A 13,823-nucleotide genomic window follows, 5' to 3' on the forward strand; every position below is an offset into this window, starting at 1 on the left:
GAGCCGAATTTTTTGGTTTCCTTAGTGTCAAGTCTCCTAGCAACAACAGCATATACCCAAGGTCTCTGTCCCCAAATAGATCCTCCGTGAAAATCACTTTTTTTTGTACTCATCGTAAAATCTTTCTAGTAGCCTTCATTGGGGGACACCGCACCCACCCATTTCTGCATTTCTTTTCATGTTATTGGGTTTTTCATCCAGGATTCCTTTGCAGGGTCCTTCGGACATATTTCTTTGTTGGCTTCTACTACTGCTTTGTGACTAAGCTGATTACCTCACTTCCAGTGGGCGGGTATATCCTGCCAGGGAGGAGCCAACTTTTTTTTCCCAGTGTCAGCGCCTCCTAGTGGCAAGACCATATACCCATCAGTATAGGTGTCCCCCAATGAAGGCTATAAGAGAGATTTTATGGTGAGTACAAAAAAAAACTCCTTTTTACCTTCTCCATACCAATGTCTCAAAGGTCACAATCTGGGGACTGAATTTTCCAAGAACCTCAGTGTTGAAAAAGAAATGCTGACTAGAATCCTAGAATTAAGAGTTTAACAGAATACTGTGATGCTCTTTGCTGTAAAAATTATTAAAGTGGCTGAATAAAAGGTAAGGTGCATGGGTAATCTAATCCATTTATGCAATTTTTTTTCTCAGATGAAGAAGGTGTACGTTATGTTCCAGTAAAACCTCGACCCCCCATTACTCTGCTTCGCCAATACCGAAATCCTTGGAAAGCTGCATATCATCATTTCCAGCGTTACAGTGATGTACGCGTAAAAGGCAAGTGACTGGAGAGAGCAAAATGGATGTAGCTCTTATGTGGCTGAGGTGGGAAATTCCTTACTAATGATTTGTCATTCATAGTGGGAATGCTTTTGATTTTAGATTACTTTGCGCTCTTAATATATTGTCTGACACCTGGTTAGGTCAGTCATAGTTTAGTTTGATATGTTGGAAGCAAAGAACAACAATTTTTACATTACAAGTTGGTATTAATGGGATTTTCCTTGCAGAAGAGAAGAAGTTGACGTTACAGGATCTTGCCAACCAGAAGGGGATTGCTTGTCGTGTGCAAGGCTGGAAGACTCATCTCTGTGCTGCTCAACTTCTCCAATTAGTGAGTGCTTGGGCTTCTTAAGATCTGTAATCCCCCCTCTGAGTTTTATTAAAGTTTTTTTTCCATACAAATTGGGTTACAGTTACAAGTAAGGTACCACGGGGATCAGTACTGAGTCCACTTCTTTTCCATATCTTTATTATTGACCTTGTAGAGGGATTACAGAGTAGAATTTCAATATTTGCAAATGACACTATACTGGATAAGGTGATCACCATCGGGTAACATAATATTACAGAGGGATCTGGAGTGAAACTGGAGGCTTGGACACAGACATGGAAAATGTAATTTAATGTGAATAAATGTAAGGTTATGTACCTGTGCTCTAAAAACAAAATATATAGTTATGTGCTAAATAATAAGACATTAGGTAAAACTTCTACAGAAATGGATTGGGGGTACTGGTGGACAGTAAGCGCAACTTCAGTGATCAGTTCCAGGAAGCTGCTATTAAGGCTAATAAAGTAATAGGATGCATAGAAGCTCGTGACAAGGACATAGTTTTGCCTCTGTTTAAATCACTAGTCAAAGCACATATGTATTGTGTCCAATTTTGGGTACCTGTATATAAGGATACTGCTAAACTGGAGATGGTGCAGATGAAGGTGACAAAGATAATTAACGGTATGGGAGGATTACAGGGCCAAGATAATTTATCAAGCTTGGGGTTATTTAGTCTGCAGAAATGACAACTTCTTATGGGCGATCTCATCACAATGTAGAAATACTGTATATGAATAGGCAGTAAAGAGATTTCTAGTGATCTTTTTATACCTAGGCCAGTAACCATGACAAGGGGGCATCCTCTTCATCTCAATAGAGATTCTTTACTATAAGACCAGTGAGACTATGAAACTTTCTGCCACATGATGTTGTGATGTCTGACTCAATAAAGAAATATAAGGGGGGCCTGGATGTTGTTCTAGAAAAATATAACATTAGAGGTTATGGATACTAGATTTATGGGGATAGAATATTGATCTAGGAACTTATTCTGATGGGGCAATTGGTATCCGCCTCATGGGAAGTTTTTACTTCCGGATCCACACAGTAGGGTTTTAGGTTGAAACTATGTAAAACCTCTTGAGGCAAAAAAATTTGCAAAATAGGGCATTAGCATAAGAGAAACAACAAATATCCATAAGACACATTTAACAATCGGGAGATAACGACCTTTTCAAAAGGGTAGGCCGCTTTAGCTTATGCATCGAATTATTGGAAAAGAAATAATTAAAATAGAAAAAAAAAGGAACAAACTGACAGACAAGGTCACCAAAAAGAACAGACAAAGAACACACAACGGGTGGTAATCTTTCAGGTGGTCAACAGTAATGGGTGATTAACTCCTTGGGGAAGGAGGGCGTACCTATACGCCCTCAGCCCGCTCCCTGTCTATAGCGAGTCGGGCCCGGGGCCAATAGCGCGTGGCATTGATCGCGGTGCTGCGCGCCCCTTTAGACGCACCGTTCAAAGTTGAATGCCGAGTCTTAAGTAAAAGTAAAGCACTGCCGGTTAGCTCAGGGTGCTGTTCGGGATGTCCGCGGTGAAATCGCTGCATCCCGAACAGCTGTAAAGACAGCTCCATTCTGTCAGATCGCCGAATGACTGCTCAGTGCCTGAGATTCAGGCATGAGCAGTCAAGCGGCAGAATCATTAATCAATGGTTTCCTATGAGAAACCATTGATAAATGTAAAAGATCAGTGTGTGTGCAGTGTTATAGCCCCCTATGGGAGAGCTATAACATTGCAAAAATTATATATTATATATTATAAATATCATTTAACCCCTCCCCTAAATAAGTTTGAATCACCCCCCTTTTCCATATTAGAAAAATAAAACTGTGTAAATAAAAATAAACATGTGGTATCGCCGTGTGCGTAAATGTCAGAATTATAAAAATATATAGTTAATTAAACCGCACGGTCAATGGCTTACGCGCAAAAAAATTCCAAAGTCCAAAATAGCGTATTTTTGGTCACTTTTTATATCATAAAAAATGAATAAAAAGTGATCAAAAATTCCGATCAATACATAAATGGTACCGCTAAAAACTTCAGATCACGACGCAAAAAATTAGCCCTCATACCGGCCCGGACGTATAAAAATAAGTTATAGGGTCAAAAGATGACAATTTAAAAAGTATAAATTTTCCTGCATCTAGTTAGGATTTTTTCCAGAAGTAGGAAAAAAATCAAACTTTTATATATGTAGGGAATCATTTTAATCGTATGGACCTACAGAATAAAGATAAGGGCCCTCAGTTACTATTCTAAACCCGACTTGTTTTGTCAGGTTTTCTTGGCGCATCTTTGTCTGCGACATGTCACAGACATCGTGCGCCAGTCTGCGACACAATGCAACATTTTTTCCCGACAGACCCAATGTGGATTCTCCCAAACCCGAAAAAGGGGCGTAACCCGACATTTCTGAGCTTTCCCATGTATTTATAAAGGTTTCCAACCCGAATTTGTTGAATTGTTGTGAATTTTTTCCCGATAACTCAGAGGAGTTGGAAACCAAAACAAACAAAACCCACGTGCGACAAACAGGATGCGACATAATAATAAATACCAGGGAAAAAAGCAGTCGGGTAAGAAAGCAACATAGACTTACAACCCGAGGGCCTAGGTGTCATTTTTACTGAAAAATATACTGCGTAGAAACGGAAGCCCCCAAAAAGTCACAAAAACGCATATTTTCTTTAATTTTGTCGGCCGATTTTTTTTTTTTTTCGCCGTAGATTTTTGGGTAAAATGACTGATTATCACTGCAAAGTAGAGTGGGTGGCGCAAACAATAAGCCATCATATGGATTTTTAGTTGCAAAATTGAAAGGGTTATGATTTTTAAAAGTTAAGGAGGAAAAAACGAAAGTGCAAAAACTGCAAAACCCTCCGTCCCCAAGGGGTTAAGGTGATTTAACCAAATAAGATATCCACGGTTGCCAAGTTTCATCAAAAACCTTTTGCAAATCAGTCAAGAGGCCAGTTAAAGGGGTGCTCCGGTGAAAAACTTTTTTTTTTTTAAATCAACTGGTGGCAGAAAGTTAAACATATTTGTAAATTACTTCTATTAAAAAAATCTTAATCCTTCCTGTACTTATTAGCTGCTGAATACTACAGCGGAAATTATTTTCTTTTTGAAACACAGAGCTGTCTGCTGACATCATGAGCACAGTGCTCTCTGCTGACATCTCTGTCCATTTTAGGAACTGTCCAGAACAGCATATGTTTGCTATGGGGATTTCCTTTTACTCTGGACAGTTCCTAAAATGGACAGAGATGTCAGCAGAGAGCACTGTGCTCATGATGTCAGCAGACAGCTCTGTGTTTCAAACGGAAAATAATTTCCACTGTAGTATTCAGCAGCTAATAAGTACAGGAAGGATTAAGATTTTTTAATAGAAGTAATTTACAAATCTGTTTAACTTTCTGGCACCAGTTGATTTAACCCCTTAAGGACCAAGGACGTACCGGTACGTCCTTGGTCCTGCTCTTCTGATATAACGCGGGGTTACACAGTAACCCCGCGTCATATCACGGCGGGCCCGGCGTCATAGTGAAGCCGGGACCCGCCTCTAATAGCGCGCAGCACCGATCGCGGCGCCGCGCGCTATTAACCCTTTAGCCGCGCGCTCAGAGCTGAGCCGCGCGGCTAAAAGTGAAAGTGAAAGTTCCCGACTAGCTCAGTCGGGCTGTTCGGGATAGCCGCGGCTAATCGCGGCATCCCGAATAGCTGACAGGACAGCGGGAGGGCCCCTACCTGCCTCCTCGCTGTCCGATCGCCAAATGAATGCTCAGTGCCTGAGATCCAGGCATGAGCAGTCATGCGGCAGAATCGTTGATCACTGGTTTCTTATGAGAAACCAGTGATCAACATAGAAGATCAGTGTGTGCAGTGTTATAGGTCCCTATGGGACCTATAACACTGCAAAAAAAAGTGAAAAAAAAAGTGAATAAAGATCATTTAACTCCTCCCCTATTAAAAGTTTGAATCACCCCCCTTTTCCAATAAAAAAAAAACAGTGTAAATAAAAATAAACATATGTGGTATCGCCGCGTGCGGAAATGTCCGAATTATAAAAATATATCATTAATTAAACCGCTCGGTCAATGGCGTGCGCGCAAAAAAATTCCACAGTCCAAAATAGTGCATTTTTGGTCACTTTTTATATCATTTAAAAATGAATAAAAAGTGATCAATAAGTCCTATCAATGCAAAAATGGTACCGTTAAAAACTTCAGATCACGGCGCAAAAAATGAGCCCTCATACCGCCCCATACACGGAAAAATAAAAAAGTTATAGGGGTCAGAAGATGACAATTTTAAACGTATTAATTTTCCTGCATGTAGTTATGATTTTTTCCAGAAGTACGACAAAATCAAACCTATATAAGTAGGATATCATTTTAATCGTAAGGACCTACAGAATAAAGATAAGGTGTCATTTTTACCGAAAAATGTACTACGTAGAAACGGAAGCCCCCAAAAGTTACAAAACAGCGTTTTTTTTTTTCAATTTTGTCGCACAATGATTTTTTTTCCCGCTTCACCATAGATTTTTGGGCAAAATGACCGACATCATTACAAAGAAGAATTGGTGGCGCAAAAAATGAGCCATCATATGGATTTTTAGGTGTAAATTTGAAAGAGTTATGATTTTTTAAAGGCAAGGAGCTAAAAACGAAAATGCAAAAACGGAAAAAACCCCGGTCCTTAAGGGGTTAAAAAAAAAAAAAAAAAAGGTTTTTTCTCCGGAGTACCCCTTTAACTTATCATTTGCTATAATCCATTTCAATTTGGAGTTGTCCAAGTTCAAAGGAATAGCATGGGATTACCAACTCAATAGCGATCTTGCCAGCTAGGACAATAATGTAAATAAGCTTTAGGAATCCGAGCATTGATCTGTAATGTTCTTGTTGGTTGTTTTTACGTATTTTAACTTGGGCCTTTTATGTTTCTCTTTTAGACTAAACTAGAGCAAGATGTATTTGATCGCTTAACTGTGCTACAAGAAGGTCTTATTCCTAAAAAGAAAACTGCCACAGATGATGATTTGCACAGGATCAATGAACTTATACAGGTACATTACATTTGCTTATCTACTGTTGTTTTCAAAGTATAAGCTGCATCTTTTATTCTAGTATTTAGATCTATTTTTATTTATTTTTTCATTTATTTATTTATTTTTTGCTTAACTGGTTAACGACCAAGGACGTGTATATACGTCCTTGTGCTGTTAACTGGGTATTAACGCTGGATGGCTATTAACCCTTTAGATCGCCGCTGACAGCTGCGTCTAAAGCAACCTGTAAAAATTTGCCCCATACCGCCCCGTATATGGAAAAATAAAAAAGTTATAGGGGTCAGAAGAGAAAATTTTAAACCTACTAATTTTCGTGCATAAAGTTATCGTTTTTTTATTTTTTTTATTATTCCTATATAAGTTGGGTATCATTTTACTCGTATGGACCTACAGAATATAGATAAGGTGTCATTTTTACTGAAAAGTGCACTGCATAGAAACAAAAGCCCCCCCAAATTTACTAGATTTTGTGGTAAAATTATTGATGTCATTACAACGTAAAATTGGTGGCACAAAAAACAAGCCTTCATATGAGTTTGTAGGTGCAAAATTTAAAGCATTATGATTTTTAATAGTGGAGGAAGAAAAAACGAAAGTGCAAAAATAAAAAAAACCTGTGGCCCTTAAGGGGTTAATGGAAAACCTGTCAGATTGGCTTGCCACCTTAAGTCACAATGTCTTACAATACTTGAGTCACAATGTTCCCAAAAATGTATTTTTCAGATCCAAAAAAGAAGCAATTTTTATTATGGGTATCTGAACTCCTTAACGACATAAGCCGTAAATGTACGTCCTGTGTGTGAAGCGAGCACAGAATATTTGTTCCATGCTGTCAGCCGCTGAGGACATAAGTGATCGCACTAATGCCCGCCATTAACCCATCAGATGCTGTGATCAATACTGATCACGGCAATGCGGCGGCTCTGATGGCTCATCTGATCTCCTGCGGCATGACTGCCGGGAACAGATGAGCCAAGATGGCAGACCAAAGAAGTAGATCGCTGAATATACTGCTTTTTGGTCACATCAAATTCCATGTAAAAATGTATTAAAAAGTCACTTATGCGCCAAAGTGGTACCAAAAAAACCTACAGGTCACGGTGCAAAAAATTTGCCCTCATACAGCGAAACGCAGTGATACGTAAAAACTGAGGGATATGCAATTTTAAACATACATATTTTGTAATAAAAAAAAATTCAAACATAGTACAATAATAGCAAAGTGTGTAAACAAAACATGGGTATCATTTTAATCGTATGATCCACAGTACAGTAAAAAATGTACAGCGTAAAAACTAGACCCTCAAGAATTTTCAAACTGCGGTTTTCTTTTCAATTTCCCCACGCAAATAGTATTTTTGTCATACATTTTATAGTAAAATAAGTGATGTAATTAGGAAGTACAATTAGTCGTGCAAAAAACAAGCCCTAATATGAGTCTGAATATGGAAAAATAAGAGTTATGGCTTTTAAAAGGCGAGGAGGAAAAAACTAAAATGCAAAAATAAAATTGACTGGTCTTAAAGGGGTACTCCAGTGAAAACCTTTTTTCTTTTAAATCAACTGGTGGCAAAAAGTTAAACATATTCGTAAATTACTTCTATAAAAAAATCTTAATCCTTCCTGTACTTATTAGCTGCTGAATACTACAGAGGAAAATTATTTTCTTTTTGGAATTCTCTGATGACATCACGACCACAGTTCGCTCTGCTGATGTTATAATAATAATAATAATAATAATAACAGTTTATTTATTGTTGTCCTTAGTGAGATTTGAACCCAAGTCCCCAGCAATGCAAGGCAGCAGTGGTAACCACTGAGCCACCATGCTGCCCTTAGCATACATCTGCTAGCTACATCTGATGTCAGCAGAGAGCACGGTGTACGTGATGTCATCAGTGTTCCAAAAAGAAAGGAATTTCCGCTGTAGTATTCAGCAGCTAATAAGTACAGGAAGGATTAAGATTTTTTTAATATAAGTAATTTACAAATATGTTTAACTTTCTGCCACCAGTTGATTTAAAAGAAAAAAGTTTTCACTGGAGTACCCCTTTAAATAGGTATTTAATCCATTAAAAGGACACAACCTATGTAGAGTCATGGGTATTGATGATATCCAGAAGAATCAGGTAGTCCACATCCAGTGTCACCCCTCCAGGTACGATTGGCATTGCGCCTGCCCTTGTCTGGTGGTATACAGCAGCCAGGTAATTTAATGTACTGAAAGAAGACATGGTGGCAGTTTAGTATAGTAAAATTATCTTCCAGGCTTTGTTTAAAAATCAAATATTCTTATTGTAACTAATCAGTAGGGGAGTCTTTCATATAAAGCAATCTGATATATTGTTGTATATCATAGAGAAGCCACCAGTGTTACTGCAGCCCTGTCTTCTGCAGGTGACGTAGTATTTCTTTACTTTCTGGCATCTTTTTATTTTGTGTGCTGTGGTCACTGTTTTTATTTATATAATTTTTTAGCTTTCAGCATTTTACAGTCATTGCTCAACACAAGCACTAAACTGTGTTATGTCAATTTCACTGTTTGTTCGTTTCCTTGTTCTGTAGGGTAACATGCAGCGCTGTAAACTAGTGATGGATCAGATTACAGAATCCCGGGACTGCATGCTTAAAGTACTTGATCACAAGGACCGTGTCCTAAAATTGCTGAACAAGAGCGGGACATCACGTAGGCTTTCAAAAGTGAAACATAAAGACAAAGTGTGATCGGAGGAAGGATCACTTCCACTATACCCAAGACCATTGCGTACTTGCAGCTGTTCACGTATGGTTGCTCTAGTGACGGCAGTCCATTCACCTAAAATGTATATATCCTTATATTTTTTTTTTTATTATAATTTTTTTATTTTAAAGATTGACTCAAATGAACCTAGTTAAACTTTGTTCCTGTATCCTTGGCCTGCTTCAGGACTGGCTCAGTGTTTTTTTTTGTTTTTTTTTTATATTTTGTTTTCTTTGCTTTTGGAACCTAAAATATTTTCTCTGCCATGAGGAACTCTCATTTATTACCTGGTGCTGTGTATGAGAACTGATTTTTAGTGTGTGTGACACATGCTTGTGTATAGTGCTGTTTTTCCCTAATGTGCCCACACTTTAAAAGTAATTCTTATTTGTGCACTATGTTTTGAAGATATTCCTTTTTAAGGCACCATACATTCAATTGCAGTATCTGTTATTGTATTGTTGTTCATGTAGTGCCCTAATTATTTGTGTCTGTGTTTAAAAAAAAAAATGGAAAAAAATGTATGTACATACCCTCTACATTTCATTTTTTTTAATGTAATGGCTTATGCTTTCTTTAGTATTTCTATAAATCTGTGCTGGACAAAATTATGTATTAATTTTTAATACCATTTAACATGTGTCTCTTATTAGGACTATAAAGCCCATTTCACAGTCTCTATGTGCCAACAGCAAGTAAGCAGACCTTGGCTGTTAGTGTTTGCTGTTCTTGAGTTTCTCATTCATTGTGCTTTTTTTTTTTCCTGATGTTTATGGGGGGCCTTTATACTGTATTTTATTTTTAATAGGATATTAGCATACTTTTAACTGCTCCCTATAGGTTGTCTTATATCTAAGAAGGTTGTAGTCTACCACCGGAAAATTACATATTTGAAGAGACTCTTGTCTTCAGAAACATTTGCTAAACTACAGTAATCGGCCAACAGCTTAACCCCGTGATAACCAATGGGCTGCAGAACTGGTCCTGGAACCTCTTAAAGACACAAGACATGCTTGTACATCTTGCGCCTCCTTCTGCTGTATGAACAGTAGCCTCCTTCTGCTCAGAAGCAGAGCGTGTTTCGTATCCGGTAGGTCCCGACTGCTATTGCCAAACATTTTGTTTTACAGCAGACTGTCTCACAGTGAGGTTGCAGCGCCTGCTATTTGTTCCCTGTCTACTTTTCTGCCTGTGGCATTGTTCATCAAATGGCATCATACTGTATATGCACTAGGGCTGTGACTGTTATTTCTCGGTTGCTCTTCATTGGGGGACACCTTACTGATGGGTATATGCTCTTGCCACTAGGAGGCGCTGACACTAGGAAGAAAAAAAAAAAAAAACTCTGCTCCTCCCTGGCAGAATATACCCTCCCCACTAGAAGTGAGGAAATCAGTTTTATCTAGTGTCAGTAGGAGGCAAGACGCAGGTCTGGGAGCTCCCTAGACCTGTTTTTTTTTTTTATATATTATTTTCTAGTAAGGGCTGTTTAGTTAAGTTCTTTACTCCCTTTTGTTTAGTTTTTTCAGGTGGGGTATCAGGAGCATGTTCCCCCATATGTGGCTGAGGGGCACGGGACATACAGCAAAATGCACCGTTAACCCCTTCCTGCCAACGGCCAGTGCCTGGGGTTGTGCACCCTGGGTCCAGGTCCCCCTATCTTCCCTGCTCATCCTGTCTGTCTCAGCATGACCTGATGCAGGTGACTTAAAAGCTGGCTGAAGACATCTTAGTTGAGTATAAGAAGACAGGTGAAAAAGTTCAGTTCCCTTCTATGCCCACCCACGGTAGTCCGGGCAGAGCGGGGAACTGTGATGTGAGCGTCGGTGGAGGTTCCTTACAGATTGCGGGCGGCGATCCTCCTCTGTGTGGCGGGCAGCAATCGTGCTGTTGACGGGAGCAAGGAAATGAGTAGTTGCCTAGCAATGTCTGGAGGGCCACAGTTTGAAGATCACTGTGCAGTGGTCTCTAATTTGTGGTCATCCAGATCTTGCATAACTACAACTCCCAGCATGCACCAACAGCAAATGGCTGGGCATGCTGAGAGTTGTATTTGTGTGCCTCCAGCTGTAGCATATCTACAACTTCCAGCATGCCCTTCGGCAGTTGTAGTTTTGCAACAGCTAGTGGCACACTGGCGGGGAAGCACTGAGTTAGGTTCTGTTACCTAACTGGGTGTTTCCTCACCAGCGTGCCTCCAGCTGTGGCAAAACTTCAACTGCCGAAGGGCATGCTGGAAGTTGTAGATATGCAACAGCTGGAGGCACACAAATACAAATCTCAGCATGCCCAGCCTTTTGCTGTTCGTGCATGCTGGGAGTTGTAGTTATACAAGATGTGGATGGCCACAATTTAGAGACCACTGCACAGTGATCTCCAAACTGTGGCCCTCCAGATGTTTCTAGGCAACTACTCACCTCCTGGTTCCCGTCAACAGCACGATTGCCGCCCGCAATCGGTGAGGGACCTCCGACGCCGCTCACATCACAATTCCCCGCTCTGCCCAGACTACCGTGGGAACTGAACTTTAACCCTCACGCCACCTCCCCAATCTGCTATTGGTTGGTCGCTTCTGACCGACCAATAGCGGAGATAGGAGGGGTGGCACCTCACTTCAGGGTGATTGAAGCTGTCTTGGACAGGCATTGGCACTGAACAATTTCATTTCATTACGTTCACCGCCCGGTTACTGGTGGTGAATGGAAACGCTGAGGGCGTCCAGGTACGCCCTAGGTACCTAGACAGGTTAACGATTTAATCTAAAACTCCACTTGAATTCTGCAAGTGTAGATTACAATTGGCGGCCGCCGCCAAAATGCGTTTTCCCCTCCTCAATTTCCCCTGGATGAAGATTTACATGCTACAGTGTTTTCTCCTGTACACCCCTCCAGACATGAATGCTGACCTGAAGACCACTGTACAAACCCTGTGCATCTCTGCTTCCCTGTATGGACCCCGTGCATTTCTATGTCCTTGTATGAACACTGACATAAACATCACTGTATAAACCCTGTGCATTTATATGTCCTGTACAAACCCCATCCATTTCTATGTCCTCTTTAAGGGACTAATGTCCCATGAAAAAGCAGAAACCAGCCCGTGCAGTTCGTCATCCCCTTGCAGCCTGAGGAAACCTGCGTTATACACAGCACACTAATATAACTCAGCCATAGTTGGGATACATTGACATACACACACAAAAGGGACTACAAATCCCAGCATGTTGTGTCAGGAGTCTTCAGCCTGTTTTATAACACCGGCAGCTGCCTCTAGTCTCTACAGGGCATACGCCAGTGTTTCTCAACCAGGGTGACACTAGCATACACACACAACAGGGACTACAACTCCCAGCATGTGGCATTCAGAAGTCCTGCCCCTCCCCCTTTCACACATCGAAATCAGCCCCAGCCCGAGATTTATTCCCCAGCCCCTGCAGTCTATAAATCCCCAGCCCGTGCTCTGTCTTCTTTCTCTAGTGCAGACCTGCATCCTTCGAAGACAGAGCAAAGGGGGGGGGGGGGGGATGCGCGCAGTTTGTCCCCTTCACACATAGAAATCATCCCCAGTCTGTGATGTCCACCCCCCCCCATATGTCCCTTTCACACATAGAAATCATTAGGCAGGGGAGATGAGGAGCAGTGTACGTCCTCTCTCCCCTGCTCTGCCTTTTCTCCCATGCAGATCTGCGTCTTCTGCCTTCGCTCCCCCCAGCTCTAGCTTCAGAAACCTTCGGAGAGCTGAGGAGATGAGCGGTCGCATGACTGCACGGGTCACAGGTTTCCACCTCACACTGCCATTAAGTGTTGCAGAATTTATTGGCACTATATACATTTTGGGGGAGATTTATCAAAACCTGTCCAGAGGAAAAGTTGCTGAGTTGCCCATAGCAACCAAGCAACTTTTGCTCTGGACAGGTTTTGATTAGAGATGACCGAACTTACAGTAAATTCGATTCGTCACGAACTTCTCGGCTCGGCAGTTGATTACTTTTCCTGCATAAATCCCTCCTAAAAACAGTAGTAACTAGGGGTCCCTCATATCCTCTACCACACTGCTCTCCATCAGTCTATGGCAATTCTACTGCCCAGTCTGAATGTAGGAAGTAGGGGCGGGCTTAGCACTTTGCTGACCTGTCCATCACTTCACAGGAAAAAACAATCACCTCCAAGGAAGGGTGGAACTCAGGCGCTGAAGGACCAGGCAAATATCAGGACAGCATAACATTTATTCCCAGCATGCAACGCGTTTCGCGCATAAGCGCTTCCTTTTCCATCACTTCACAGAGCACAGTGTGCGAGAGGAAAGCTGCCGGCATTGACTCTTACTGACTCAGCTAATTGGCTGCTCCTTTGTACCAGGCAAATAAGAGACAGGAAGGTTACAGCAGTGAGGACAGGCATCATCCCAGCCTGGACAAGCCCACAGAGTTTAGGAGAACAGCAGATGCTTATACAGGAGAACAGGGCTGCTTATAGCCATGGGGTAAACTGGACAATAAATGGTGATTCTCATGCAGTCCAAGTTTGGTTGGGTCAGGTATTATTATTATTATTATTTTTGGCCAGTATTCACACACCGCCAAATGTTTATGCTTTAAAAAAACAAAAAAAAATAAGTCATGTACAGTATTAACATAAGTCTTTCCACTTGTAGGTTTAACAGCCTTAGAGGTTTTGTAGGAACGTACATGTATATAGAACAAACGCAGCCCACGCCCACACACACACACACACACACACACACACACACACACACACACACACACACACACACACACACACACACACACACACACACACACACACACACACACACACACACACACACACACACACACACACACTCTGATGTTTTACTGTAATGGTAGGTTTATTCACCTTCTGTAA

The 13,823-nt window shown here is 41.0% G+C and overlaps 1 protein-coding gene across 5 annotated transcripts in view; it reads left to right on the plus strand.

Annotated features, from left to right (window-relative positions):
- Positions 1–9,677, plus strand: part of SAP130 (Sin3A associated protein 130) — a 65,140-nt gene extending 55,463 nt beyond the window's left edge. For 2 of the 5 annotated variants that reach the window (XM_056564753.1, XM_056564754.1), the window contains 4 exons: positions 649–774; positions 1,008–1,111; positions 6,081–6,194; positions 8,763–9,676. In XM_056564753.1, coding sequence (XP_056420728.1) covers positions 649–774; positions 1,008–1,111; positions 6,081–6,194; positions 8,763–8,921 — 503 coding nt within the window. In that variant the 3' untranslated portion in view covers positions 8,922–9,676. Of the gene's footprint in view, positions 1–648; positions 775–1,007; positions 1,112–6,080; positions 6,195–8,762 lie in introns of all 5 variants that reach the window. The other 3 variants (XM_056564752.1, XM_056564751.1, XM_056564755.1) reach the window with 3 other exon arrangements.
- Positions 9,678–13,823: the final 4,146 nt, after the last annotated feature.

The sequence above is a fragment of the Hyla sarda genome, chromosome 3 (genome assembly GCF_029499605.1).
Source record: "Hyla sarda isolate aHylSar1 chromosome 3, aHylSar1.hap1, whole genome shotgun sequence".
NCBI classification, from domain to species: Eukaryota; Metazoa; Chordata; class Amphibia; order Anura; family Hylidae; genus Hyla; species Hyla sarda.